Source organism: Ambystoma mexicanum, chromosome 12 (assembly GCF_040938575.1).
Source record: "Ambystoma mexicanum isolate Mex_15411 chromosome 12, UKY_AmexF1_1, whole genome shotgun sequence".
NCBI classification, from domain to species: Eukaryota; Metazoa; Chordata; class Amphibia; order Caudata; family Ambystomatidae; genus Ambystoma; species Ambystoma mexicanum.
This window is the reverse complement of record NC_090936.1, coordinates 352138865-352165723: the sequence shown is the minus strand read 5'-3', so window position 1 is coordinate 352165723 and position 26859 is coordinate 352138865. Positions and strand designations below refer to the sequence as shown.

Sequence of the window (26859 nt, the reverse complement as noted above, 5' to 3'; positions counted from 1 at the left end):
CAGTGACACAGGGGTGTCATAGTGACACCCCACCATAGACTCCATACCCTGGGACTGACTACTGCCTCCCAGGGCATGTAAAGCCACCATTGGCTTTACTAGTCCCAAATTATTAACAGAAACCGGCACAAACCATCATATTGTGGACGTACTGGTCGGGGCAATTCGATTGCCCCGGGGCCTATTAGTCGAGGGGGCACGTCTCCGTCCCCCCTGATCGAGTTTTGGCTGGTGGCAGTGAATACTACTTTTTATATTCGACCGCAAATATATCCCTATGGGATTTTCCCATTGTTCGAGGCTACCAACTTTAATTATTTAATTCTCATAGCCTCGAACATACCAATAAATTTATTTATTTAATATTAATTCGCCGGTTGGTATTTTTTGCCAGGACTCGATTCTAAAATGGCGTTTGTGTTCTCTTCTGTGACTCCAACCCAAGTCGAGCCCTTTGTTCCACTTTTTGGCGGGCTTCTCCACAGAAGCCTCCAAAAGTGGTGCCACTCTGTCTGGGTACCGCAGGGGGTGTGGGAGGGGGTTTAGGCACCCTGGACTGAGTTACCTTGGTAACTCAAGTCGCACTCTTGTGTGATTGGCCGGCTCACCACTTAGCATTTTTGATTGACAGCTAGGCTGAGTGAATGGGGGTGTGCTGCATAAAAGCAGGGCTTTGGGGACTGGAACTTCAGAAGTCGCCACAGGACCTGAGAATCCAACGAGGGAGAAGCTGAGCCGACCTGCCACGACGACACCACCGGTGCAGCCCTGCGGAACCGACTCACCACTTCCCGACGACAGAGAAGATCTCCCGGCTGGAGATGCTTCTTCCCCTGACTGGTGGGCACAACCAGTTTACCTTCTTTTTCTCGCATCCCAGGACGTCTTGTGGTCGAATTGCCCGTGCCAAGCACCCCGGCAACCGGATAGCCACTTACCACTGGACCGTGAATAAAAGGACCACTCCTTTTACCCGAGAACTCCGCGGCTGGTTTCTTCCCTGGCAGTGCAACAGACTCCTATCTTCCTCCCCGACGAGATCCTCTCTTCCCCCGGACGAAGCACTGACTTGCATCCGCTGCCAGGAACAACTGCCCCCGCTGGAGTATTCTCACCACTTTAAGGTACCGTGTCCGCCCGGCCTCCCTTTCAAAAGATTGCTACAAGGTAATAATAATCCCTTAACCTTCTGGACTGGGCTGGCCGCCTTGACCTTCTAACTGGTCCCTTTCTTTTGGTCCAACTCTTTTTGAACCTTTGCAAGACTCTTGTGCACTTCAACCGTGTGACCTTGGACACATTTCGTTCTGATCCTCTTAAAGTGGATCCGGCCTTCTGAACTCTAACTTCACGGTTTTACTTGCCTTCCTCTCTTGTTGTGTTCTTGTGAAAGTGTTGGGATCTGTTTCAAATTATACTCTGCTTTTCTCCCTCTTTTAAAACGAATTATTAGAGTGCCATCTGCGCTAAGTGCTCACCGCTGTCTGAAAATAAGTGGGGCTTTACTTAAGACTTGTCTAATATTCTTCCAAGGGAGTGTATATCTTTTAGTGACCGTGTTTTTAACTGCTTAACATTAGTGCCTGTGTGTTTTTCTAGATGTGGTTTTAAATAAATAATTATTGACCGTGTTTTTAACTGCTTAACATTAGTGCCTGTGTGTTTTTCTAGATGTGGTTTTAAATAAATAATTATATCTCTTTTACACCAAGCTCTGGTCAGTGTCTACTTGTTCTACTGTGTTCTTTTGACCTATTGTGAATACTCTGTATACTGCCTAACTCTTCTTGAGGGAAGTCTGACTGCTCAGCCACAGCTACCAAGTGAATCTGTATGGTACAGACTCCTACCAAGTGGGTTTACTGCCAAACACCTGTAGTCTTAAATCTTTTGCAGTGGTCCCAGGGGGAACTGCACAGGTTTCTGCCTAACAGAAGGTTAAGCTGAGAGATCGCCAAATTTTCCAGGGTTTGCCAAGAAAGGGAGTAATGGAAATTGGCGATAGTTAGCTGGACAAGAAGAATCAGCTGTAGGCTGGAAGGTAAAATAGAAGACGCCTCATTAGAAATGTGGTGACATCAGTCCCATAAGCTACAGCAAAAGTGTCCAACAGCAGTTTAAAGTGCCTCTTGGATCTCAAAGAAGCAGAATGAAAAATTGAAAAGCAAAGAGCTCCACTTTGTATTAAATTAAAAACATTATCACTGCTAAATATAAAAGTCATGTTTATTCCTTTTTTAGCAGAGGGATCGTCACTTGCATTATCAGTGTGGGCTTGAGCAGAGATGATTATGGTTTTCAAGGAGTCTGAGGATGAGGAAGATTAAGATCTAACAGAGGTGCGTAATCCTCTTCCCCGAACAAAGATATCCAAGATTGCCACCTCCCAATGATAATTTGCTGTAAGTTCCAAGGACATTTTACTTCCCACATAGCAGGGAATGGTGGTACCAGAATATGGTGCAGGATGACTTCCCTGCACATCTAGTAACCCATTTCAAATTTGGAGACATTTGAGGGAACCACAATTGAACCCCGATACAAAGAAAACTGCATGATAGAATTACTGAAGCATTGAAAGACTTCCAAAGCATCCTTTCCACCTTTAGCTGTGAATTGGTATACCAGGACAAGATTTTTCAGAAAGGGCACTGAGTTAAATCGTGATGTCTAAAATGTCTCCATCTTCTCCCAAGCAGCGCTCACTCTGAATAGGTGGAGTACAGGAAATCTGGAGTCTTAAGGCAGGCTATGATCCCTGAGAAAGTTCCTCAATAATGCATTATCCAGAGCAGTTACTTCCAAGATATAAGAAGGATAATTACACAGATGGCGGTTATAACTAAACATTAAGACCCTGTGCTGTTGACAGAATGATAGACCTGCTCTATAAAGTGCTTCACTTGTAACTGCAATTCCAGCACTTCGAACCCTCCATGTATGACTTCCCATTTACACATAATGGTCCTCATTACAAGTATGGAGGTAGCCATGTCGCTTTTAGTGGCATGGCTACCCCCATACCGGGTACCAGGTCCGGGTCCCGCAAAAGGGGACTTACCGGGCCATTCTGACCTTGGAGGTCCCGGTAAATCCCTTTCGCGGGACCTGGACCCAGTACATCCCCATTCACATGTGAGCCCCTATAGGGCTCAATGGGAATTGAGAGCATGCTAACAACGGGCCCATTAATGAGGGGCCCGTTGTTAGCATTATGGTCTGCTAGTGGGTCCCGCTAAGGACGCCTGGTCTGACCAGGCATTCCTTAGTGGGACCTGCTGCAGACCTCATAATAGGGCGGCCTGGAATGAACGGTGCCGGTCCCTTACCGGCACCGTTCATTCCGTGGCCGCCTAGGTTGTAATGAGGCCCAATGACGTCACTGACGCCTACAGCAAATTTCCAGGCCCTCTACAACTGTGAAATTGTGCTTTTCATGCCTTCAGATATTTAAAATGGAATCCATCCTTTCATTATGGAAATGTGTATGTGAGACTTGCATGCATTGAACCTTCGTGAAGGTCAAATGCAAACAGAAGGGATTTGCCACCCCTTCAAAATGACACACTTTCAAATTAAATGTTTTAAAATGCCTTCACGCCTGTATGAATATGATCAGTTTGATACCAGCCCATGGGAGAAGAAATACATTCCCTCTAGTTTGAGAGATGCTTTTGGGGGTAGTTGCAAGACTAGAGATCATGTAACATTATGTGGGGTCCTTCCATAGTGATTTCAATTTCACATATCTACCTGTCTCCCTGTGCCACCCGCCCAATAATTTAACAGTTCAAATGTGTACAAACATCCCCAGGGAATTCACACAATCAGTTCTATTATACCTTTGATCAAGAGTAAGGGACAGTCATGCTTGCCTCTCATCTTCAGCCAGTACAAATGTAGATAGCATAGGCTGCTGGTAATGGATGCAGAATGTAAGTAATAGTTAAACTCTGTGTAGTCATTCTATTTTTAGTGGTCTGGACAAAATCGGAAAGTTAGCTATAAGGAAGTAAGTTATATGAATGTACATAATGTGTTTTACAAGGTGGCTGCTAATGGCATATCATATAAAGCTGACAAAAACCAAACTTGAGAGTTTGTCAGAAATTTGCCTTGATAGGAAACACACACATTCTCACTTCCAGACCTCCCATCTGGAGTATTTCAAGCAGCTGTATTTCAGTTTCCATTTTAAGACATGAACCCAAAGAGTTCAAAGAAAATATTACTTAGGTATGCTCTACTGGTGGGGTTTCCTAATCTGTAAAAGCCATACGCTTATGCCCATTTATGAACCAATGGGATAGGAAGAAAGACACCAAGTTTATGTATTGAAAATAGTTACTATGGCAGAGACCCTCCAGTGTCTTATCAGAAAAGAAGACAGATATTTTTAGATCATCAGAGTATGTTGATGTTAGAATGGATTTCTGAAATCTGACCTGGTGACCCTTGTTTAGTGAAACAGGGAACACTTCTGCGAAGTTAGCCAGGACAATTCAAGTTAGCTTGGAGAGCAGCCAAGGCTAAGTCTCAGGAGAAGTGGGGGTGTCTGAGGTCTTGGATGAGCACATACAGTTGGACGACAAGAATTACCATTACACAGTAGTATATCAAAAATATACAATTTATTAGGGCCAAAACAGACACAAGTGAATTACGAAGAACACAGTAATACTACTACTTAAACACACACTATGTAAAATATATTTACAGTCACCTTTCGGTCAATGCGGTAAAGAGTGTATTCCTGCCAAAACCTGTAAGGAGTGAAAGCAAAAAAACTTCATCACAATGGCCAACTCTAGAATTGCATATTCCTAACTTTAGAAGTCCAGCCCTACGACGATTGGAGCCTTGTGCTCAATGTTATGTTCATGCATAAAAACGCTCATCGATTCGTAAAGCTCACAAAGGACAAACTTCAATGGGAAGGAAAAGTTAGAAGAGGACTTTGGAGTGCGAATAATTCAGTTCCAAGAGTCAGAGGCGAGTCTGCTATGAGAAACAAAGCTGTCCCCAACTTTCAGACGACTATAGGAAGCAAGAGCCACCCAAGTCAAAGCAAAGACCACAAAGGATCCTTTGTGCGTAAAAATGGTATGGATGAACTAGGGACCACTGGTAAGTGGTATGGTTACTCACTGCCCTTAGCTCACTCCGGGTTCAGTCTTGGCAGGTTTGAAGAAGATCGCCTGGACTACGAAATCCCCTCCTTGGTGATGCTTCAAATGGCACAGGTGCTGTGGGTGCGGATGCTGGTCCGATTTACATCTGGAGCTGGATCTCTCTTGACAAATGCAGGACAAAGAAGGCACTGATGCAGCTGCTGGTCTCAGGACACTTGAAGAAAAGTTGGAAAGTCACCAGCAGCGACTGCCACTGTTGCACAGTGATGCAGGAGCACCCAAGTCTCGCACAATGATGCACACTTCTCTCTCGTGGCCCAAAGAAGTAGGGACAACAAGATTTGCCAAGAAGAGGCTTTTCTGTGCGAACTAGGGTTCTCCTCAAGCCGAAACTCAATGTAGCAATGCTCCAGCATGCGTGCCACGGTACATGCTGGTCAGTCTACTGGAAGGCCCAGTGGCACTTCTTTTTTTTTTTAACTGTTTTTTTAATTGATTTATACTTAAACATGAGAAACACGGACAATCAGCAACAACCCTTACACCCTCCAACACCCCTCCCGCTCCCACACCTCCCCCATCCCTGACCCCAGTTGCACATACACCCCATATTGGATGGTACTGACAGCAAAGCAAAAGGATAACAATATATCATAACAAAATGGAGAAGATTACCCTCCGGCCTGCATTCCATCCCTTATGCTGAACATACCCATTTACATATCAACGCGGAACTGACAGGCTCTACGAGACCACAAAAGCATTATTAGATCACCTGATCACAGTTCAAAGGGTCCAGAGACCTTTCACTCTCCCTTTGGAAACACCTAAACAAGTTCCAATAGTCCAAGGGTCTACTGCTTGGCGGCAGTGTTTGTATATACAACGATTCCAGTCTCTCAAATCTAGACTTGGACGCAATCCAATCTACGACAGTCGGAGCTCTTGACGCCCCCCACGCTTTGGTAATCAACGATCTTGCAACAATCGTAGCCATGCCTAGGAGACGCTTCTCACTCCTGGTTCCGGATTCTACCAGAGCCAACAGCCACACTGCTGGGGAGTCGGGTATTGTTATATCAAGAATAGTAGCCATGGTGTGCTGAACCCTAGTGCAGAAAGCCTGAATTGGGGGACACACCCAGACCACATGTAGAAAATCAGCCGGTGACATACCACATCATTTACAGCTGGAGGACCTATCCGGGTAGAACCCACTTAGGTAGGCTGGAGAATAATACATTTGGTGAACAAACTTAAAGTGTATCATACGCAGCCTAGTATTCATAGCGATTTGCTTAGTTTGTGTACACACTATACCCCATTGAGCCTCCGACAGCGAGAAACCTAAACTCTCCTCCCATCTACTTCGGAATTGGTTTCCCAGGGGAGGGGTGTTGGCCTGCACTAATCTATATAACGTAGAGATCACTTTACTCCTGTCTTGTGTAGAAGTTATATAGGACAATACCAGGGAGATCGGCGGGGCTGCCAGGAAGGCTGGCCATATAGACCGCAAAGTCTCCCTGAGCCTATAATAGAGGAACATTGTTATAGGAGTCCAGGCCCCCCTCTCCTTTAGCTCATCCCAAGTAACGAATCTTCCCTCCAACAACAGGTCCCCCAATGTATAAATACCCAGAGCCCTAAATTGCTTACAGAAAGCTTCCTCCTGAGTAAGAGGAACACCCCGGACATTGTAAATGGACATGTCCGGAGAGTACCAGCAATCCAGGCCTAACTTGTCCGCCAGGCTGTCAAGTGCCTTAAACGCAATTATTATAGGCTGTACCTCCGACCTGGCACCATCAGCTCGCACTCCCCCCCAATAATCCATTCAAACTATCCGGGTAAATTATAACCTTCTCCAAATATGTATGAGGGAGATCCAGGGAAGGGGCCCACCACCAAGCTGCATACTGGGCCTGCGCAACCATATGATAAAGGGGAAGGTAATGAACATCAAATCCACCCTGCGAGTATGAACGGCATAGTATATCTAATGAGATCCTAGGATGACCCCCGGCCCAAATCAGTCTGTTCAGCAAGCTCTTAATGCGAACCCAGAATCTCGAGGGAGGCCAGACTGGCACATTATTAAAAATATATAAAAGTTTGGGTAGAATCACCATCTTAGCGCAACTCTGGCCGCCTGGGAGATCGGGAGGCACACCTATGAGTCCACCTTATGTTCCATGCTTTCCAGTGTCGACAAATAGTTGTCCTCATAGAGCTTAATGGGAGAAGTGGATACCCAAACTCCCAAGTAACGGATCCACTGAGGACATCAGCCAAACTCACCCCCAATATCATCCCGTGATACCCGCGCCGTAAGAGGGAGTATTTCTAACTTGGACCACTTAATCTGTAAACCAGAAAGGGCCCCAAACTCCAAAATCTCCTCCCTGATTGGCATTAAGTTGTCCCTTGGTGCTTCTTGTAAATCAACATGTCGTCCGCATATAACGACACAATAGACATACACAAATGTATACTTACTATGTGAATGAAATTCATGCAATGCACAAGCCACTGGCTCAATCGCCAAAGCAAAAAGGATGGGTGAGAGGGGGCACCCCCGCCTGGCTCCACGGGAAGGGAAAATTGCTGGCGACTGCATTTGATTAGTATAAACCACTGCATTACTGGCTGTATACAACAGTCGGATCCACTGCAAAAAGGGATTGCCTAGACCAGCCCGGCGGAGCACCTCGAACAGGAAGGGCCACTCAACAGGCCTTCTCTGCATCGAGGGCCGCGACGGCCATGGGAATTTCACTGTTGATATTGTGCATCAATGAGAATAACCTAAAATTATTTTGGGTGGACCGACCAGGGATGAACCCAGCCTAATCTGGCAACACCAGGGCGGGCATATGAAGAAGAAGCCTATCTGCCAGAATTTTGGCTAGGATCATATTTTCGGTGTTCATCAGGGATAAAGGTCTATATGGCAAACAACTGTGCAGATCCTTACCAGGTTTGAGGAGAACCGTGACCAGGGCCGTCCTACTAGTCTCTGGGAGGGTACCTGCCAGCCTAGCATGTTCAAACTTGTTCCGTAGCGGCGGGATGAGTAGTTCAGCATATGCTTTGTACATCTCAGCAGTGATGCCGTCAATGCCCGGTGCCTTACCATTTGGGAGGGATTGTATTGCTTTAAGGATCTTTTGCTCAGTGGGAGGAGCATTCAACAATGCACCCTGCTCCGGGTCCAGCCACCCCAACGCCACTCTATCCAGATATTGGGTGATACTATCATGGCTAGAGCTGTGTAGAGTACAGCTTCTCATAAAATACCGAAACTCGTCATCAATAACCACATTGTCCCTAACCATATCCCCATCTTCAGGATAGCCTCCTGCCGCCGTTCCCGTTTAATCGCCCAAGCTAGGGTCCTGCTGGCGCGGTCCCTCTCAGTGTATCTGGCCGCTGCTATAGGGTCCCCCACAAATCGCTCTTTGCTGTCCATTAGTCAGCGAACTTCCGCCCTCCTCGCCCCCAACCGATCTCGTAACTCCTGAGAATCGCCCTGAGTTTGTTCCCTTTCTATCTCCTTGATCTCCTTCTCCAGGGTCGCAATAGATCTGTGTATACACTTCAGGACCCCCCCCTCCCTAGGCATAGAGCACCCTATAGACCTTGAAGGCTTCCCAGACCACCCTAGGGTCAGCCACCGAATCCGTATTGGTAAGAAAAAATTCAGCTATATCACGACGGACATCTTCCCTAAAGGCAATATCCTCCAACGCCTGCACTCTGAACCTCCATCTAAGCTGACTCCTGGGAACTTGGGGTCTAGTAAATTCGGCCACTACTGGAGAGTGGTCCGACTGGGTACGGGCGAGGATTTGAGCGTCTGGGTCGACCTGGCTAACTCTGAGGTCAATTGGATATAGTCTATCCTGGAGGAGCTGCCATGGACCCCCGAATAAAAGGTGAATTCCAGGTCCAAGGGGTGTAACAGTCTCCAGGAGTCAACCAATGAGTAATCCCTCGCTATTGACCACCACTTCAGGGCCGCCCGAGGTGTCGGAAGTTTGAGTGGATGAGGATCTGTCCATATCCAATGTAAGAGCGACATTAAAATCACCCGCCCAAACCACATCATATTGAGGAAACGCACAAAGATGATCCGTGCATGTTTGAAAGAATGCTGGACAGTCATAATTGGGACCATATATATTAATAAACAGTATACGCCACCCCGAGATTTCTCCCGCAACCAAAACAAATCTGCCTTCCGAGTCAGAAATCACTTTGTGCAGCTTGAGAACTCGAGAGTTTTATGTATGTATATCGCTACCCCCTGAGAGTGGGAGGAGTAGGAGGACCCATACCTGTGGATCCCCCAGCCCGAAAAATTAGGGAGGTTGTGTGTTTTAGGCAAATGAGTCTCCTGAATACACAGAACATTAGCATGATGGTTCCTTGCATAATTTGTAATTAGCCGTGGTTTTTTGCAATTTGTGAACCCACGTATATTCAACGATAATATGGTTATATCTCCTCCCAGCTGAACATCACCCCCTATGGGGGATACTGCTTCTGACCCTGTTTGCGGGAGAACACTGCTGATTGTAAATTTAGACCGTTATGATTTGTACCTCCTGTAATGTTAGTACCAATGCCAGTACTTATAATACTGCCTGCACATTTAGCAACTGGAAATCCCCCCCGTCCCCCACCCCAGACCTGCAACACCAACAAATCAACAGAACTAACCCAAATCCCCATCCCCCGCCCATGCCAGAAACCCCAACCTACTGGCCCCCCATTGTCACCCCCCACCCTATACCCCTCAAGCATCAAGTCAAACATAGCTAATTAGCCACTGGGCATGGGGGGGAGCTGGCGGCTACTGCGACTCCTAAAGTTCGGAGGCTCAATACCATTGTCACGTTATACTGTGGTAGTCCACCTAAAGGGAGCACTAATTACTATATTCAAACATTGCAGAATGACATCAAGTTCAGCTACAGCCACAGATTGGCAAAGTGTCACAACGCAACCACAGGCGCACTCAGGCCCCGGCACCGCTAAGAGGGCTCCGGCGCAGGGGGGCTAAGGTCCGGAATGTTCATAGCAAACCTCTCCGCTGATTCAGGGGTGGTAAAGAAAAGGACTTTGCCATCCTGCACCACTCTAAGCTTCGCTGGATACATCATCGAACATCGAATCCCTTTTTTCCTCAGAATGCCCTTAACATTTACAAAAGTTTTCCTCTGGTCCTATACATTCTGGCTGAAATCAGGGAACAATCGAATTGTCGCTGAGCCCCATTGCAAATTCTTCTTTTCTCTCGCCACTCACAGCAGGGTATCACGATCTCTGTAAAGAAAAATTCTGGCAATGATAGCCCTTTCCAGAGCCCCAGGGGGGGCCTAACCGCCAGCAAGCTGTGGGCTCGTTCAACCATAAACATAGTAGTGACCGGAGGATTGTCCAGGACTTCTTTAAGGAGTTGTTGAACAAAAAGCTCCATATTATCAAAGTGAGTGCTCTCGGCCACCACTGTAATCCAAATATTATTTCTCCTAGACCTCCCTTCAAGGTCATCATTTTTAGCAGTGACTTTCTTGACTGTCTGTTGCAGGGATGCCACCTCTCGCTGCAGGACGGCAATCTTGTCTTCACCCTCCCCTATCCTCTGCTCCGCCTCCGACATCCTCCCACACAATTTCTCGATTTGCACCGCCGACACATCTACCTTACAGGCTAAAGCAATTATTTTGGCCCCAAGACTGTCCGTGCTACCTTTTAGGGCTAGCAGGGTTTGATTTAAGGCAGAAATGTCAATACCGTACTCGCTGGGTTCACCATCCTGACTGGTCGAGGCCCAATCCGTTCTGGCATATTGTTCCATCTTGGAATGTCGTTTCTGGTTGCCCATTACAAGGGAAACGGAGTATAACGACCCAAGCCTGCACACACAATTCACCCCCGCATGGACACAGGCAGGAAGGGGCTCAAATGCATTTCAAAAGGACCAGGGCGCACACCTACTGCAAGACTATTGTGCCCAGGGGGGAGATGCACCCAGCCTCCAGCTATTGGCTCATCACAGCTACAGCAAGGAGCCACGACACAGTCCCTACAGCCAGGCCAGTCCAGGAGACCTAATGCCCAGTCTCAGCAATCCCCCACTGCCGGTGCAGGAAGGTCCCCCAACACCATCCACCAGGAGCGGGGTGTAAGGGAGATGACCCACCCAGCTCAGTCCACCACTCAACGGAGCCAACCAGGCCGATCCGCCACCATCTTCTGCGTATATCTTTGACCTGGAGGGAAGGGAGAGGAGCCTACAGGACCCCACGCTGTCCAACTGCTGATGGGGCGAGTGTCAGGACCAGGCTTGCGGCAACTTCCACCATGAATACTCTGCCAGGAAGGAGGGGGCACACAACTCACCTCCTCCGGCCTCGCCTCCACGACGCCGCAACCCGGGCGCACATCCGCCAGCCCGGACTGCCCACAGAGCGAGCAGCAACTCAGGGGACCTCGGTTGGCTCAGCCACCTCGTCTTCGTACCGCAGGAGAGCCCGCCTCGCACAGCACCTCCGCACTCCAGCACCCAGCTGAGGTAGGAACACCAGCACCAGCCCGAGACCTGGCGGAAACACTCCGGTCAGCTGGCGACAACTCTGCCGACCGCGGGCCACCCAGGACCTGGCATCACCGGAGCTCTGCGAGGTGGGGGAGGGGAAGCTCCACGCGGCCACCGCAGCCGCATGCCCAAGGACAATTACTGCACAGGATGCCGTCTGATCTCACTATGCGGAAACCCGGGGGACCACTAAACGTTCTTAAAATAGAATCAGGATAGAAAGCGTAGCCGACGGTCGTTGTTGCTCCCCTGAGGGACAAAGTTCCCGAGCCTCTGATGTAGCGCTTTCAGGCCACTGCCATTTTCGTTGCCGCGCAATAGCACCCCCTGACCCAGTGGCACTTCTGAAAAGGCTCATTTGCAGGGCTCAGAGGAGGCGTTGAGAGTGATTGATCCCACCACTCAAAAGGATTGAAGCACCTTCGCAGAAGATCAAGCGCAATGCAGGGCTCTACCGTGACAACAGCGGGCTCAAGGTGCTAAACCTTCTCTGTGCAATTCTGGACAGTCCTTGGATCTGCTTAGCTTCTCAGGATACTTGGCTCCGTGTATAGGTTGATTCTGACCTAAGAGTGATCTGCGGGTCTGCACTCAGAGCCCCTCCTCACATCCTAAAAGTCCAGGGTGGGCTTGCACCCGGCTGGCCAAAGAGGGGATCTGCCCACTCATGCCCGCCAACTGTGATCCAATCAGGAACTACCACGGCTTTCACGCACACAAGCACACCAGACATTCTGGCACCAGTAATGTGGATTGGGACCAGACAGTCCCACCCCAGTTCCTGGGTACCCTTCCATGTGACATGCATTAGCCTGCGAAAAACACCGGCTTTCGCGGGAGAATGCATGCCCAAATAAGGACTCTCTGGGTCACAAAGATCAAGGGGAAGGTCAAAGGACAAAATGTCCAAAGGAGAAGACAAAAGATCTTGTGGCACGGCCATGACAGACACTAGCCACAGTCATGAGCCACACACGATAAGCGCGGTATGGCTTGGTAAAATTTCATAAAAATACATGAAAAAGCTTCTGCTGCCATCAGTCTACTCCTAGGCAGATTGTCCAGTTACCAAAAAATCCTTGAGGAATGTCTATGGCCCGGAAACGCATGGACCCCAGTGCGCAGTACTGTAATGTACTTTGTACACTGAAATACAGTTGCCAAAAGTGGCAACAAAGTCATAAGACTTAGACAAACAATGTTTCCCAGTACTGACTGTCAGAAGGACAAGTCAGCTACCCCAGAACTATGAGCGAAAGCCCAGTGGAGCGCAGCTGGAGGCTGTGCTTCACTGGCAGAAAGTCAGGACAGGAGGCTAAAACCATAGCAAAAAGTTGGGACTTCACAATTAAAGAGGTTAAATAGCAGTAAGTGACATTTTTACCTAACAGTTGACATCACACCAGAGTACGTAAAGTGGCTCTGGATCATCTATAGTAATTGGTGGTGACCACCTTGTCAGCTTTGTGAAAATGCAGTGACTTTGTGTACCTCTTCAAAATATACCAACTTATAAAAAGAGCAAGAATGTGCATATTCTAACAGACACAATCATACAAGAAGACAGAGTTCAACAGGCCTTTGTAGGGAAAACACAGAAGGCTAGAGACATTATTGTGATTTCCAGGGAATCCCTGTTCACAGAAGTGGTCATTTTAGATAGGGAACATAGTCAGTGTGAGGAAGAGAAATTTCACTTTCTTCCCGTCAGCGAGGAAGAGATGAGAAAAGTACTCATCACAATGAAGCCTACCTCCTGTGTTGAGAACATCACACCACCGAGAATAATTTTAGAGAACAAGGAAGTCTTTATACCAATCCTAACAAAGATTGCTAATCCCTCCTTCAGAGAAGGCATGGTGCCTAAAAGCATCAAAGCTGTTACGATTACCCCACTTATAAAAAGCCTGGTCTAGAACCCAAAGACACTGGTTATTTACGGCCCATAACGAACTGTAATTTCATCTTGAAGGTTCTAGATAAAATAGCGACAGGACAATTTCAGAAATTTGTGGAAAGGAATCACATTCTGCATGATCAACAATCCGGATTCCGCACCGCTCACAGTATGGAGACGTCTATGTTGGATCTTTAGACCCATATGTTAGGCGTAATGGATAAAGGTAAGATAGGGATGGTTATGTTGCTTGACCTGAGTGCAGCTTTTGACGTGGTGGATCACCAACTTCTCCACCAGGTCCTGCAAAAAGTAGCCAACTGTTCCAGGGTAGCAGCCACTTGGCTAGCCTCCTTTTTGGCCAATAGGGAAGTGAAAATTCATTGGTGGAGTCATTTCTCCATGGCAGCCCTTATTAAGTATAGAGTTCCACAAGGGGCGAGTCTGTCCCCACTCTTATTTAATCTATTTATGAGATTTCTATGTGAGGTTCTGGAAGGAGTCAGTGTATTTTTTTACAAATTACGCCGACGATACCCAGTTAGTGGTAGAGGCAATTGGAAAGATCAAAATGCCAGCCCATAGAAGTACCTAAGCGCTGGGCAGATCCTTCCCTATTCGTACAGCAGGGAAATGGAACAGCCCTCCTCTTGCTCTCAGGTTTGAGCCTAATTACATGGCCTTTAGAAAGAACTTAAAAACATTCATTTTCAAGTAGACATTGATGCTGAGCAGTGGGTGTTGAAGCTTGCAGAAATGGTTAGATGACTGTGTTGTGTGTTGTGCCTTGTTTTATGTGATGCTCCCCGATGCCTGTGGGCTTTCGGCGCTTTATAAGTGTATAAATGAAAATGAAATACAAAATGGTAATGCAGTACTTTAAAAACAATAGAGGTTTGTTGTCTCCATACCAATGAAAAGAGGTAATGACAACTGCATTTTTGAAATTCTGCAAATGAAAGAAAATCACATTGACTGCCTTTCTTCCACCTTGTCACTTTTGATATCTGTGAAATGCATCCCCCTGACAACATTGGAGGGATACCCAAGTTAAAGTGTGTGATGCTGAAAATGCCTTATTGAGGGACAGTACCTCCTGTCCTTGTCCTACCACGTCTCTGCGTGTTTCTTATCTATGTTTTCTGCCACTGAGGTCCCGCCTGGACCTCTGGCAGTGCAGCTCTTCAATCTTATCCTTTGGTGAACATCACCCATGGGATACCCTTATGGCACCCATGGCTGGGTGTGCACGTTTGTTACCCTTATGTGTGTTTTTGGGCACCTGTGTGTTGCACACAGAGCAGGGTATGGGCTGGTGGCAGCTACATGCTGACTTGACTGTGGCTCTGAGTATCCTCCATTTTGGGATACCCAGGCCCTACTGTAGGAATCAGTGGATTCCTGACAGAAGGCGAGATGGCCCTGTGGCCTCTTAGTTTCTATTGCCTTTTACCTTGTTTCCCAAAGTGCTTGGAAGCCCTGACTCTGTCCCTACCTCTTGAATGACTGCTGGGTGGAAACACCATATATGTCTCTGTTGTTCCCTTCCCCCCTGACTGGCTGTTGGGTGCAAAAACCATATATGGCTCTGGGACTGCCTCCTGTCAGACTGACTTGAGCCTTCCCAGGTGTTGTGTGTTGTGGGTACATCCTAGGGGTGGGACCTGTGTGAATGGAGTCTGAAGTGAACTCACAGTCTCTGCTGTGGGTGTTTGGTTTCTGTGTGTGTGACACAATGAATGAGACAGGCCTGCCTGAAACTGACATGAATGCAGTGTAGCGTGCTAAAATGGCTGGGTACTTGCCCCAATCCACATCTTTTGTAAAGAATGTCTGGGTGGAGTGAATGGCCTGAGTGCCTGAAAGCCTGATTGGCTGACTGCCTGCATGAATGCCCTACTGTGTGATTGGCTGACTGAGCTTGGCTCAGGCAGAGTGAATGAGGGACAGATGTGTATATCTGGGGACCTCTCACTTACCAATTTGTTCAGTAGCTGAAGTCGAAGATTAGCAAGAAGAAGCTGATTCTTGAAGCCGAGCTGGAAGAGAAGTCTGCTGCTGCATTTCTTTAACAATCCGAAAGCTCTCGTGTCTCCCAGCTAGTGATCTAGGGAGGACCTGCAAAGGAGACCTCTCTCCGAGCTATGAGGGACGATCGCGCAAATCTGCTACTCTTCATCGAAGTATCCTGGAAGTCAGTCCTGCGTGCCTGCTGTCCGGAGAAGGGGTCTTCGAAGTCCAGAGGAGGAGTGGCGGACATCTCGAGCCAGAGAAGTCCATTGTTTTCGCCCAGGGTACGGAGGTGCGCTTCATGACCGCTGGAAGCCGTTGCCCAGAAGAGTGGGTACCCTGGCATAGTGCTGCTGGACACCTGGAGCTGTGAAATTTCCAAATTGCCTAAGAACATTTGAAAGGACATCCGTGCAGTCACCACTGACCACTTTTTCCTGCTGGAGAGAGCCCAGAGTCGTGGGGTGCGTGGAAGGTCCGCTGGTGGGTTTCCCACCACCAGAAACTATCGAAATCGTCCAGAGGGTCCAGACTTGGTGATGGTCTGAGGTCTACTCCAGTGGTTGAGTCCAGGTCGCCAGACGCCGTCCAGAGGTCTGTGCTACGGCTGCAACACTGAAGAACCGAAAGTCCAAAAACCACAATATTACAAAACCTCACACCAAAAGTGACCTATGCACCTGTCGCCGCCAGAAGTCATCATAGGATCCCATATGTCTTATCATCATCCACCAAGCCTTTAAAGAGAGCACAGCAAGTTTCTTCCTCACAGGACTTCTACAGTCAGAGAAATCGTCGACCAAAGAAGAGCACTGCAAATAGCCAAACTCAAACTACTGCCATTCCAAAAGACTTTGGTTCCTTTTTATTCTTGGGCTCATCATCCCAGTGGCTCCTTCTTCCAAAGGGGGTCCATCCTCAGAAGGAATCGCTGAGTAAAGCCAAGAAACTCTGCCACTTCTCCTGCCAAGGTACCAAAGGTAATGTGACAAAGAATAACATCTTCTAGCCTCAGGAGTCGTCCAGGGGTCCCAGAATCATCTTGGATCCTGTTCTCCTGTGGCCTCTCTGGTACTTTGGGGTCGTAGAACCTATTAAAAGAAGGCACAAGGTTACTGAACAATATTGGACTGGGATGTAAAAGACAAGATAAGATACTCCCTACCTTTTCTATTGCAGGTTTACCAGGTGGGGGGATCCTCACTCAGAATGACTTGTCTAGTCTAAAGAAAGCATTCTACCACTGTTCATAACTAACCTGCCTTTCTTTCCTATTCTATGCTGGTTGCACCTTATTTAAGAAGTCACCTGTCGTTTAAAACTGTCTACAGTTAGTGCAGTTCTTACTGAATTTAAGTAGTGTCTGGTACCACATAGAGTGTATATATATACCATTCTTTGAATAAGTCTTTCCAAGTACAAAGTGTTATTATTTCTCCAGCATGGGGTCTGGCATGGATTCACATGCTCATGAATATTCCCCGTCGTCAGGCTGGGAATCCTCGGTAAAGAAAAAATCAGTATCAGTTTCGTTTCTGATCTGTCTTTCTTAGTAGTAACCAATCACTGATCTCTGGGTCATACTGCCCCAGCCAATGACTGCCCTCTCCCTAAGCCCCGCCCCTGTCAGCCATCCTCAGATTTTTACCGCACACTCAAGTGTTGGGAGTCCTCGTGTTTCGCTCTCGAGTTTTTTACTGCGTTTTCACGCTTTTTCAGGAGAATTTCTCATTTTTTCGGTTTAATTGAGCCTCAAGCTCCACCGTTTCTACTTCCGATAACGGGGACCCGTTTCGGAATTCTTCTACGCCCCTTAAGGGTGACGTTTTCGTCGAGTTTACACTTCTTGGAGGATGCCGGAAGATCTGCGGCCTACCTCAACGGACATGGCCCAGGACAAGGGGACCTCGACGCCCGGATCCAAGCTGTTCAGGAACTGCCTTGGATGCGGATTATATAACGTTTTCAAGGAGGACGAGCATTCGCAATGTCTCTACTGCCTCCATGGGGACAAGACGCACGTGGAGAAGGACTGTGCGTTCTGAAAGAACCTTTCGGAACGGACCAAACAAGATCGTCGTTCCCGCCTCGCCACCTGGCTGGAGAAGGGCACAGCAAGTGAGAAGGTGAAGAAGAAGTCTGAGCGGGCTTCTAAGTCCTTTGAGGGCGCCCTGGCGACGGGGGCCCAACAGAAGGCCAAGCACTGCGAGTCCGCGGGCTCCGGGAGCGCCGAAAGGTCGGGGTCTTCGATTGCCAAGCAGGGCGCTACTTCCCCGGCACGTTCGACCACGAGCCAGCGCTCTGGTTCGGGGAAGAGGAAGTCCGAGAACCCGGGTAGGCCGCTGGAGCGGACCCGGTCGATCTCGAAGGGGGAGCGAGATGCTGACCCTCCCCGCAAGGCGAAGGCCCAGGACGCACCTAACGTGGTGAGGGCTTTGATCCACCCGGCTAAGGCCTCTACCGAAATGGTCGCTGCGACCCTGGCAGAGCCGGCTGAGACTACGCCAATGGAAACGGCCTCTGGGCCCAGAGTATCCTTGCCACCCCGGAGGGAATCCTCTTTCCAGCCCATCGCTAAGACCCCCGTGAAGCCCCCGGCTGAAAAAGAGGGGCGAGGGGTCGGTGGCCATTACAGACTCGGAATCAGCCTCTGAGGAGGAACTGGTGGAGACCGAGAAGGGCCTCAACGAAAGGTCCATAGGCCTCAACGAGAGGTTCATAAACCTCAACGAGAGGTTCGAGAAGGTTTGATCCCAGGGGGCGGTCCATGCTGACGTGATCGAAGATAGCGACGACGAACAAGGCCCAGTGGAGCGGCCATCCCGTCCGTCGCAGCCATTGCCCGAGCCCCAGGATAGCGCGGCGGCCATTTTGTTGGCAATCCAATCCTTATGTACCCAGATAAGGACGAGATTACCACGCACCCTGACGGAGGAGCCAGACCAGGCCCGTCGGGAAGCCCTCCGAACAAGCGGAGGAGAGTCCACCCCGCTCTGCCCTTCGTGCCTGCGAGACCTGTGGACCCCTCATCCCCCTCGCCGGGCCCTAGAGAGGATACAGCGACGGATACGGCGACGGGGACGGATGATGACGGTGGCGATGACACAGCAGACATCCCGTCGTCGTCCCCCACCCCGCGCGGGCATCCCCAGCCGACGAGGTTGGCTCTTTCCACACCATCATAACCAGGGAATCCGAGCTCTTCCAGCTCTGCCCTGAAGAACAGAAAAAGGAGGGGTTTCTGTACCAACGACGAGAGGCTAAGAGGAGGACGGTCCTTGCGGTGCCTTTACTCGACGACATCTGGGACGAGGGGCTTGCTGTCCTCAAGAACCCTGCCACGACACCCGCCAAGAGGGACAGGTACGAGAAGAAGTACCGAGTCCCCGATGCCGCCCCCTTGTGCCTCAGGGCCCAGCCCACGCCGGACTCAGTTGTCTCGGCAGCGGCTAAGAAGAAGGCAGCGGGCGCGGCGGCTTCCACTTCCCCGCCGGACAGCGAGGGCAAGAAGTTGGACTCTATGGGACGACGAGTCATCTCGTCGGCGGCGACGACGATTAAGACGGCCATTGCCTTAGGGATCGTGGCCCGCTACGACAGGGAGCTCTGGTTCAAGATAACTCCCCTGCTAGATTTACTGCCTGATGACAAAAGGGCAGAGGCCCTAGAAATTCTGCAGGAGGGCGATGTGCCGTCGGATCACGCCATAACGGTGGCAACAGACATTGCCGATACCGGATTTCGCCAACTGGGCAACAGAGTTTGCCTCCGACGACGAGGATGGCTCAAGGCGACAGACTTTCGCCAGGACATCCAGACCAGAGTGTTGGACATGCCGTTCGACGGCAACAACCTCTTTGGTAAGGCGGTGGATGAGTCTCTACAGGCCATCAAGACCGACTCGGAGATGGCCTGGGCCCTCGGGTGCTTCAGCAGCGACGGCCCTTTCGGAGCCCCGGAGGCAGACAGGGTGCCTCTAAAGGATCCAGCGGTGGCTCCTCCACTTACCGCCAGGCGGCCCGCTCCTCTTCCCAGGAGACCTACAGAGGTCGCGGCAAGCAAGGGGGTTCCTGCCGTCGTCGCCAAGGAGGCCAAGGCGGCAAGGCCGCTTCCAAGCAAGACTGACCCGGCCGGGTTGTCGGGCCCCCACCGAAGCCCCCCGGTGGGAGGCCGGCTGACGAAGTTCGTCAGAGTGTGGGAGTCCATCTCCACCGATCGTTGGGTGTTGGACACCCTGGCCAACGGGCACTCGCTGGAGTTCCTAAAGAGGTGCCCTCGCATTCTTCCCGTGGCCAGGAAGGAGAATCACATCCCTCAACTGCTGTTGGAAGTAAAGGCGATGCTCAAGAAAGGTGCCATCGAGCTCGCCCCAGGAGGCTCCGGGGTGTACTCAAGGTACTTCCTCGTCAGAAAGAAGACAGGCAGTTGGCGCCCCATCCTGGACCTGCGTTGATTAAACAAATACATCAAGGCGCAGAAACTCAGGATGGTCACCCTCCAGCACATGCTGGGACAGCTGGAGGAAGGCGACTTCCTATCGTCGTTAGACCTGGAGAATGCTTACTTCCACATCCCCATTCTAAAAAGGCACAGGAAGTTCCTCAGGTTCGTGGTTCAGGGACGCCACTACCAATTCAGAGCCCTACCGTTCGGATTAAAGTCGGCACCCAGGGTTTTCACCAAGTGCCTGGCACCACTGGCGGCGCGGCTGCGCCTGCAGGGGATCCACGTCTACCCCTACCTGTACGACTGGCTAATCCGAGCAAGGTCAAGGGAACTCGCCGTCGATCATACGGCGAGGACCGTCTGGTTGCTCACGGAGCTGGGGTTCGCCATCAACTACCCCAAATCCCACCTGGTTCCATCGCAAATAGCACTGTTTTTGGGAGCGAAGCTCGATATGGTGGAGCAATTGGCCTCCCCTTCAGAGGAGAGGACCAAGACCATCCTGGGCAAGGTGCGGCACCTGTTAGCCACGGACGTGGCCAGGGTGAGGTCCATCAAGTCCCTTCTCGGGATGATGTCCTCATGCATCTACCTTGTGCCCCTTTGCAGACTTTGGATGCGTACGCTACAGGAGTTCCTCGACGCCCGCTGGTTTCAGGCGAGGGGCTGCTTCGAGGACAGGATCCCTCTCGACGAGGAGTTCTGTCGGGCGATCCTATGGTGGGGCACCCGGGCTCACCTCACTACAGGCACGGACTTTCAAACCCCAGCGTTTCAGGATACAGTGACTACGGACGCCTCTCTGGAGGGTTGGGGGGGCCCACACCGGAGATCTCCACGCAAGAGGCCTTTGGCTCCCGGAGGAGAGGTCTCTTCACATCAATATCTTGGAGCTCCGAGCAGTATTCTGGGCGCTCAAGTCGTTCCTCCCGTCAGTCAAGGACAAAGTGGTGAGGATCTTCACCGACAACACCACCACGATGTTCTACACGGAAGCAGGGGGGCACCATTTCCCCAGCCCTATCCAAGGAGGCCCAGGATCTGTGGTACTGGGCCGTCGCCCAGGGGATGTTTCTGGTTCCCTTCCACCTGGCAGGAATAAAAAACACCATCGCCGACTCACTCAGCAGGGAGCTGCGCTCATGCCACGAGTGGGAACTGTGCCAGAATCAAGTGGATTGGGGCAAACCCCAGATCGAACTGTTCGCGCCGGTGACGAACTCCAGTGCCAGAGGTTCACCAGCAGGTACCCACAGCCGAGGAGCATGGGCGATGCTTTCTCGTTCTCTTGAGACGGGCTGTTTCTATACGCGTTCCCTCCATTACCGTTGCTGCTCCGCCTCATCAACCAGCTCAAGAAGTCCAGGTGCAGTATGATCCTTGTCGCACCGGCGTGGCCAAGGCAGATCTGGTTCCCGGACCTTCTGGACTTGTCAACGTCCCCGCCAGTCAGGCTGCCGGCGGACGTGGATCTTCTCTCCAGAAAAGGAGGCGCCATTCTCCACCACGACCCACAGTCGCTGAACTTGCAGGCCTGGCTCCTGCAGCACTAGAGTTTGGAGGGTACGATATCCCGGCTGATTGCAGAGAGGTTCTTACAAAGGCCAGGGCGTCCTCAACTCTCAAGTGTTACGGTCATAAATGGAAGAGGTTCTCTGTCTGGTGCCGTGCACAGAAGATTAACCCTCTGCGCATTACGGCCCCTCGAGTGCTGCCGTACCTGCTGTCGCTGGCCAAGGCTGGACTGGCTCACGCCTCCATCAAAATACATCTGGCTGCCATCTCCCGATATACCAGGATGACGGGACGGGCGTCCTTGTGGTCTCATGGCCTGGTGAAGGAGTTTATGAAGGCACTATTCCGATCATTCCCTCCGGTGAAGGCTCCTGCCCCAGCGTGAGAGCTTAATGTGGTGCTGACCAGGCTCATGGGGGCCCCATTCGAGCCTATGCATTCGGCGCCTTTTGAAGTTCCTGTCATGGAAGACAGCGTTCCTCGTGGCCATCACCTCTGCACGACGAGTGGGAGAGATTCAGGCCCTATCTTGCAAGCCTCCATACTTGACTTTTCATGACACGAGGGTGGTGCTGAGGACGCACCCCTCCTTCATGCCCAAGGTGCCGTCGGACTTCCACCTCAACGAGCCCTTGGTGTTACCAGTTTTCTTTCCGTCGCATTTGACGCCGGCCGAGAGGACTCTGCACTCGCTGGATGTAGCTAGAGCGCTGAAGTTATACGTGGACCGCACAAAGAGTTTTCGGAAGACGTCACAACTGTTTGTGAAATTTGGGTCTGTGAATCAAGGGAAGGCTCTCTCGAAGACTTCCATTTCCAGATGGCTCTCCGGCTGCATCATGCATTGTCACCGGTTGGCAAACCGACAGCTTCCCGGCCGTCCGAGAGCCCATTCGACCAGAGCGATCGCTGCTACCACGGCGTTCCTGTCTGGTGTGCCCTTGCTGGACATCTGCAGGGCTGCTACGTGGAGGTCGACGCACACCTTCACAAGATTCTACTGCGTCGATCGGGACTCCAGGGAGGAGTCCAGGGTCGGCCAAGCAGTGCTGCGTAACCTGTTTGCTTAAGGTGAGCCTGGTGAGGAGGCAAGAGATGCTTAATGTTGAGTTGTTGTATTGCTTAATGTTGAGCCTGTTGCCACCTCCCGTGGTTGTGCATGTGTATACTGCTATGTATTCTTTTATTCATGAGCATGTGAATCCATGCCAGACCCCATGCTGGAGAAGGAACAAGTTACTTACCTGTAACTGTTGTTCTCCAGCATCGGTCTGGCATGGATTCACATGCAAACCCTCCCACCTAGCCCTCTGCGGCTCTTCACTTGGTCATACTGCCACTTGGCGTGCTACCAAATCTGAGGATGGCTGCCAGGGGTGGGGCTTAGGGAGAGGGCAGTCATTGGCTGGGGGCAGTATGACCCAGAGATCAGTGATTGGTTACTACTAAGAAAGACAGATCAGAAACGAAACTGATACGTATATTTAAAAAGAAGCTGTGTTATCACCTAACATGGTGTGTGGACATTCCTTTTCGGGGTCTTTGGGGAAAAACTGTACTTAAGAACCTGCCTGCATCACCTCCTGAAAGCTTAAGCCTGGTTGCTCGCCACACTATACCAAATTGAGAGCCTTGTTGGGATTGTTCTGTGCCTTTACCCTACCATATAGGGGCCAGAAGTATAGATACCCCCTCCAGTGTTTACAATGTGGTGCAGTGAATCTTAACTCGATGATGCTTGGCGCTGTACTCTATTGGACAATTGCGAACAAGAAGTGTTCTGTTCAAGGTGTTGCTGATAAAACACAATGTGGATGGCCACAGCTTCCTGTCGATTTAAAAGTATCATGAGATGAACATTTTACAACTTTGTTGATTGAAGGTACAGTTAATTGTGCTTTGGTGTGATAATTGTTTAATTTGATATGGTAATGTCTTGTATTGTGTGACTGTGTTTTCTTTCAGTATTCCTTTTATAAGCAACTGAATGAGCAGAAGAAATCCGAAAAATTCTTTAAAGTCCTATATGAGCGGATTAAAGCAGCCCAGCAAGAAATAAGAGCCACAGTGACCGTGAACACGATTGACCTTGGGAGTAAGAAGGTGGATGATAGTGATTTAAGCATTGCTGTACCAAAGAAGAGAGGTAATATATAACATTGGTTTTGGTATTCAGTTAAAGTTCAATGGTTTCCAAATGTCATGATGACTAGGGGCCAACAGTATCTTGGATCGGGGCCTGATCCAATAGCAAGCACTGCTGAAATAAGTTTCAAAATGTCCGCTTCCTGAAAACTTAAGATAAATGATTTACTGTGCTTGCTTCTAGAATCCTTGCATTCTATGGATGACCAAGTATTCTAACTGAAATGGAGCTCTAAATTTTGACACAAAACTCAACAAGAAATTCTGTCATGCTCGGGGCATGGCTGAGGCAATACAATGCTTAATGAAAAGACATTTCTTTATCTTCCACCTTCAACATTCATGATCAGATTTGTTTCTTGCATTTTTATGGCATCAGTGTCTCGTGGTATTTTTACTGGTGTTTGACACAAAAAACAGACATTAGGAGTATATTCGAGTTTGCCTCTGCTTTTGAGAAGATGCCTAAAATGTTTAGCTGGCTATACATGCTGTACCCTTTCCGCAGTATGTGATGTTATTGATATGAAACATAACCGCCTGATCATGATTTCATATCTCGATCAGATGATTAGATCCCTGTTCAAATTCTTTAATTGAAGGTGACCAAACTGTAGTTGTTAGGTTCTGAGAGTTTTGGACTGTGGAAAGTTAAACCACGACTTTTGCATATTTTAGGAGTTGTTTCCCTTTTATTTATTTGGCTACTATCTACTATTATGATTTAAAATGCCTTTTATTTCTTTCACTGGCGGGCCAAATAGATATTTCTAATGGATTGTGTCCTCATCTTCAATATATTCCTGCAACTTCAGCTGGATCATGGAAACCTTTTCACCAGCAGGGGGCACTATGTAACATCATCTTTGAGATCTGTTGGCGCTGACCTGATGTTGGGCTTCCAAACAAAGTTCAGACTGCGACCTGTGACCTCAGTTCCCATCTGTTCATATACAAAACACGGGTGTATATGAACACTTTCATTTACACCAAACCTAGCAGCTTCAACGTTGCATAATGCAACGTTGAAGCTGCTCGCTTTGGTGTAAATGAAAGTGTTCATATACCGCACAGGTGTATATAAACACTTTCATTTAAAGCGAGCAGCTTCAACATTGCAGTCTGCAACGTTGAAGCTGCTCACGTTGTTGTATAGGAACGTGTTAATCTGGGTCCTCAGCACCATTTTTGTAAAATAACGAATATGTCGTTATTTTACAAAAGTGCTGCCGAGATTGGACTGCGCCCGTAACACCTTAAAACAGGTGCAATCCACACAGAGCACTGTCGTGCTCTAAGAGGACGCCCAGGCCCACTTGAGAATAGTAGTGGAACCTGGGCATCCTCTTTTGGTGCAGTGAATCGTGCTGTTTTGCACCTTCACTGTGCCAAGTTCAGAATAGGGGCCTGAGTATAACTGCACCAAAATGGTACCGTATATGCGCGCGATTTTAGTGCACATATAAAACTGGAGGAGTGTCACAAGAAACCCCTTCTAAAAATGCCAGGTAAGGAATGTGGCGGTTGCTAGGTTGGTTTCCAACCCATCCTAGCAACCGCCATATGTATTCCGAAAGTGGTGCATTCCTACCGACTTCGGAAGAATGCTCCACCTTCAGAATAGGTCTTAAGTACCGAAAAGGTTGTTAACCCTTTTAACAACCTTTTCGGTACTTAACACCAATCGGAGCCTCAGTGTCCCTTCCCTGGTTGTTTCTTTCAGTGGATTCACTTGGAGGCCTACAGTAATTTGCCTTCTCCCTCACATCCTTCATCTTTTCTTATGTTTTCTTGGGTGCTTTGTTGAGGAAGATGGTGATACCAGGGTAGAACATGAAAACTTGTTTATTTTTCACTTTGTTGTGTTATTTACACTTGCCTGACGCATTTACAACATTTTTTAATGGAATCTACCTGCCTTTATCAGGTTTTAAAAACAGGGAGACTCATTGGAATCTAATGGTTTTCCGCAAACCTGAAAATGTCATGCTGGTGGAAAACAGTTCAGTTTTCATGGGTGATGCAGGTAGGCAGGAGATGACGTTCCATTTTCCCCTAGTGTCTGTAAAACCAAAGAATATCCACCTAAGCACAAGAAATTGGTATTAAATCATTACATCTTTTGTGACAGGTTTTATTGCCTGCTTTTGCAAGCTGCAGGACTAAAAAATGAATCATAAACTGTTAATTGAGTTCAGAGTAAAGTCCAACTTGACTACTGAGTGCACCGTATATAGGCGAGGGCCTCATGAATGTGCCAAAAGACAGGAGACCAAAGGCCTGGCGCTCTCTTCAGTTTTGCAATTGTTAATCTTTGGACAATTTTGTCGTTGTTGTCGTTGGTCACCATAGAGGTCAGATTCGGCTCCAAGATGACCAATTTGAGTGTTTGCATCCCAGAAGATGATGGAATAATAGGTGTCCATTTTTATTGAAGAGACGTGGAATAGAATCGACTGCTGGAGGGTCCTGGGAGGGAGAGGAGGTGCAAGGTCCTGGGAGGGAGAGGAGGTGCAGCGGAATATCGGATATATAGTGAATATAATTATGTTATTCTCCTAAGGTACATCCTCTGATTGAGCACCCTGTAGTATTCAGCCCCACATCATGATTGTAGAAACAGGCCTTTTTTCGGAATTGAAACTCTAATGTATTTAATTTATTCAAAACCAAGGCGATCCCCAATCTTTCTGTCAAGACATTGGGTGCTAAAAGAAGTAATTATGTCAATCACACAACACTATGGGCCTCATCGCAAGTTTGACGGTAGCCCTTAAATGCGGCGGTAACAGTGTTACTGCTGCATTTACCGCTCAGCCAAATCTCGAATCTGGCGTGTTTACTCACAGCTCAGAGCTGGGAAAATGCCAGTTTTCGGTGCAATTACCACCGGCGATATTACTGCGCCGTAATTGCAAATAAATTGGGCGGGATATCACCCAACTCGTGATGAGGCCCTATATCCAGACATCTATTTTTAAATATCACAATGCAATTTCACATTTCATTTTGGGCGTTGCTGCTTGTCGGTGTGTGAAAATATTTTGCACAGCTATTGTAAAACTCATCGGGTCTCATTATAAGTTTTGTGGTATCGCGACGGATTT

The 26859-nt window shown here is 49.0% G+C and overlaps 1 protein-coding gene across 9 annotated transcripts in view; it reads left to right on the top strand.

Moving 5' to 3' along the window:
* The window catches only part of ITPR2 (inositol 1,4,5-trisphosphate receptor type 2), a 4412221-nt gene that overhangs the window by 3331737 nt on the left and 1053625 nt on the right, over positions 1-26859 (top strand). For all 9 annotated transcript variants that reach the window (XM_069628470.1, XM_069628469.1, XM_069628465.1 and 6 more), the window contains one exon: positions 23573-23753. In XM_069628470.1, the coding sequence (XP_069484571.1) occupies positions 23573-23753 (181 nt within the window). The remainder of the gene's footprint in view (positions 1-23572; positions 23754-26859) is intronic.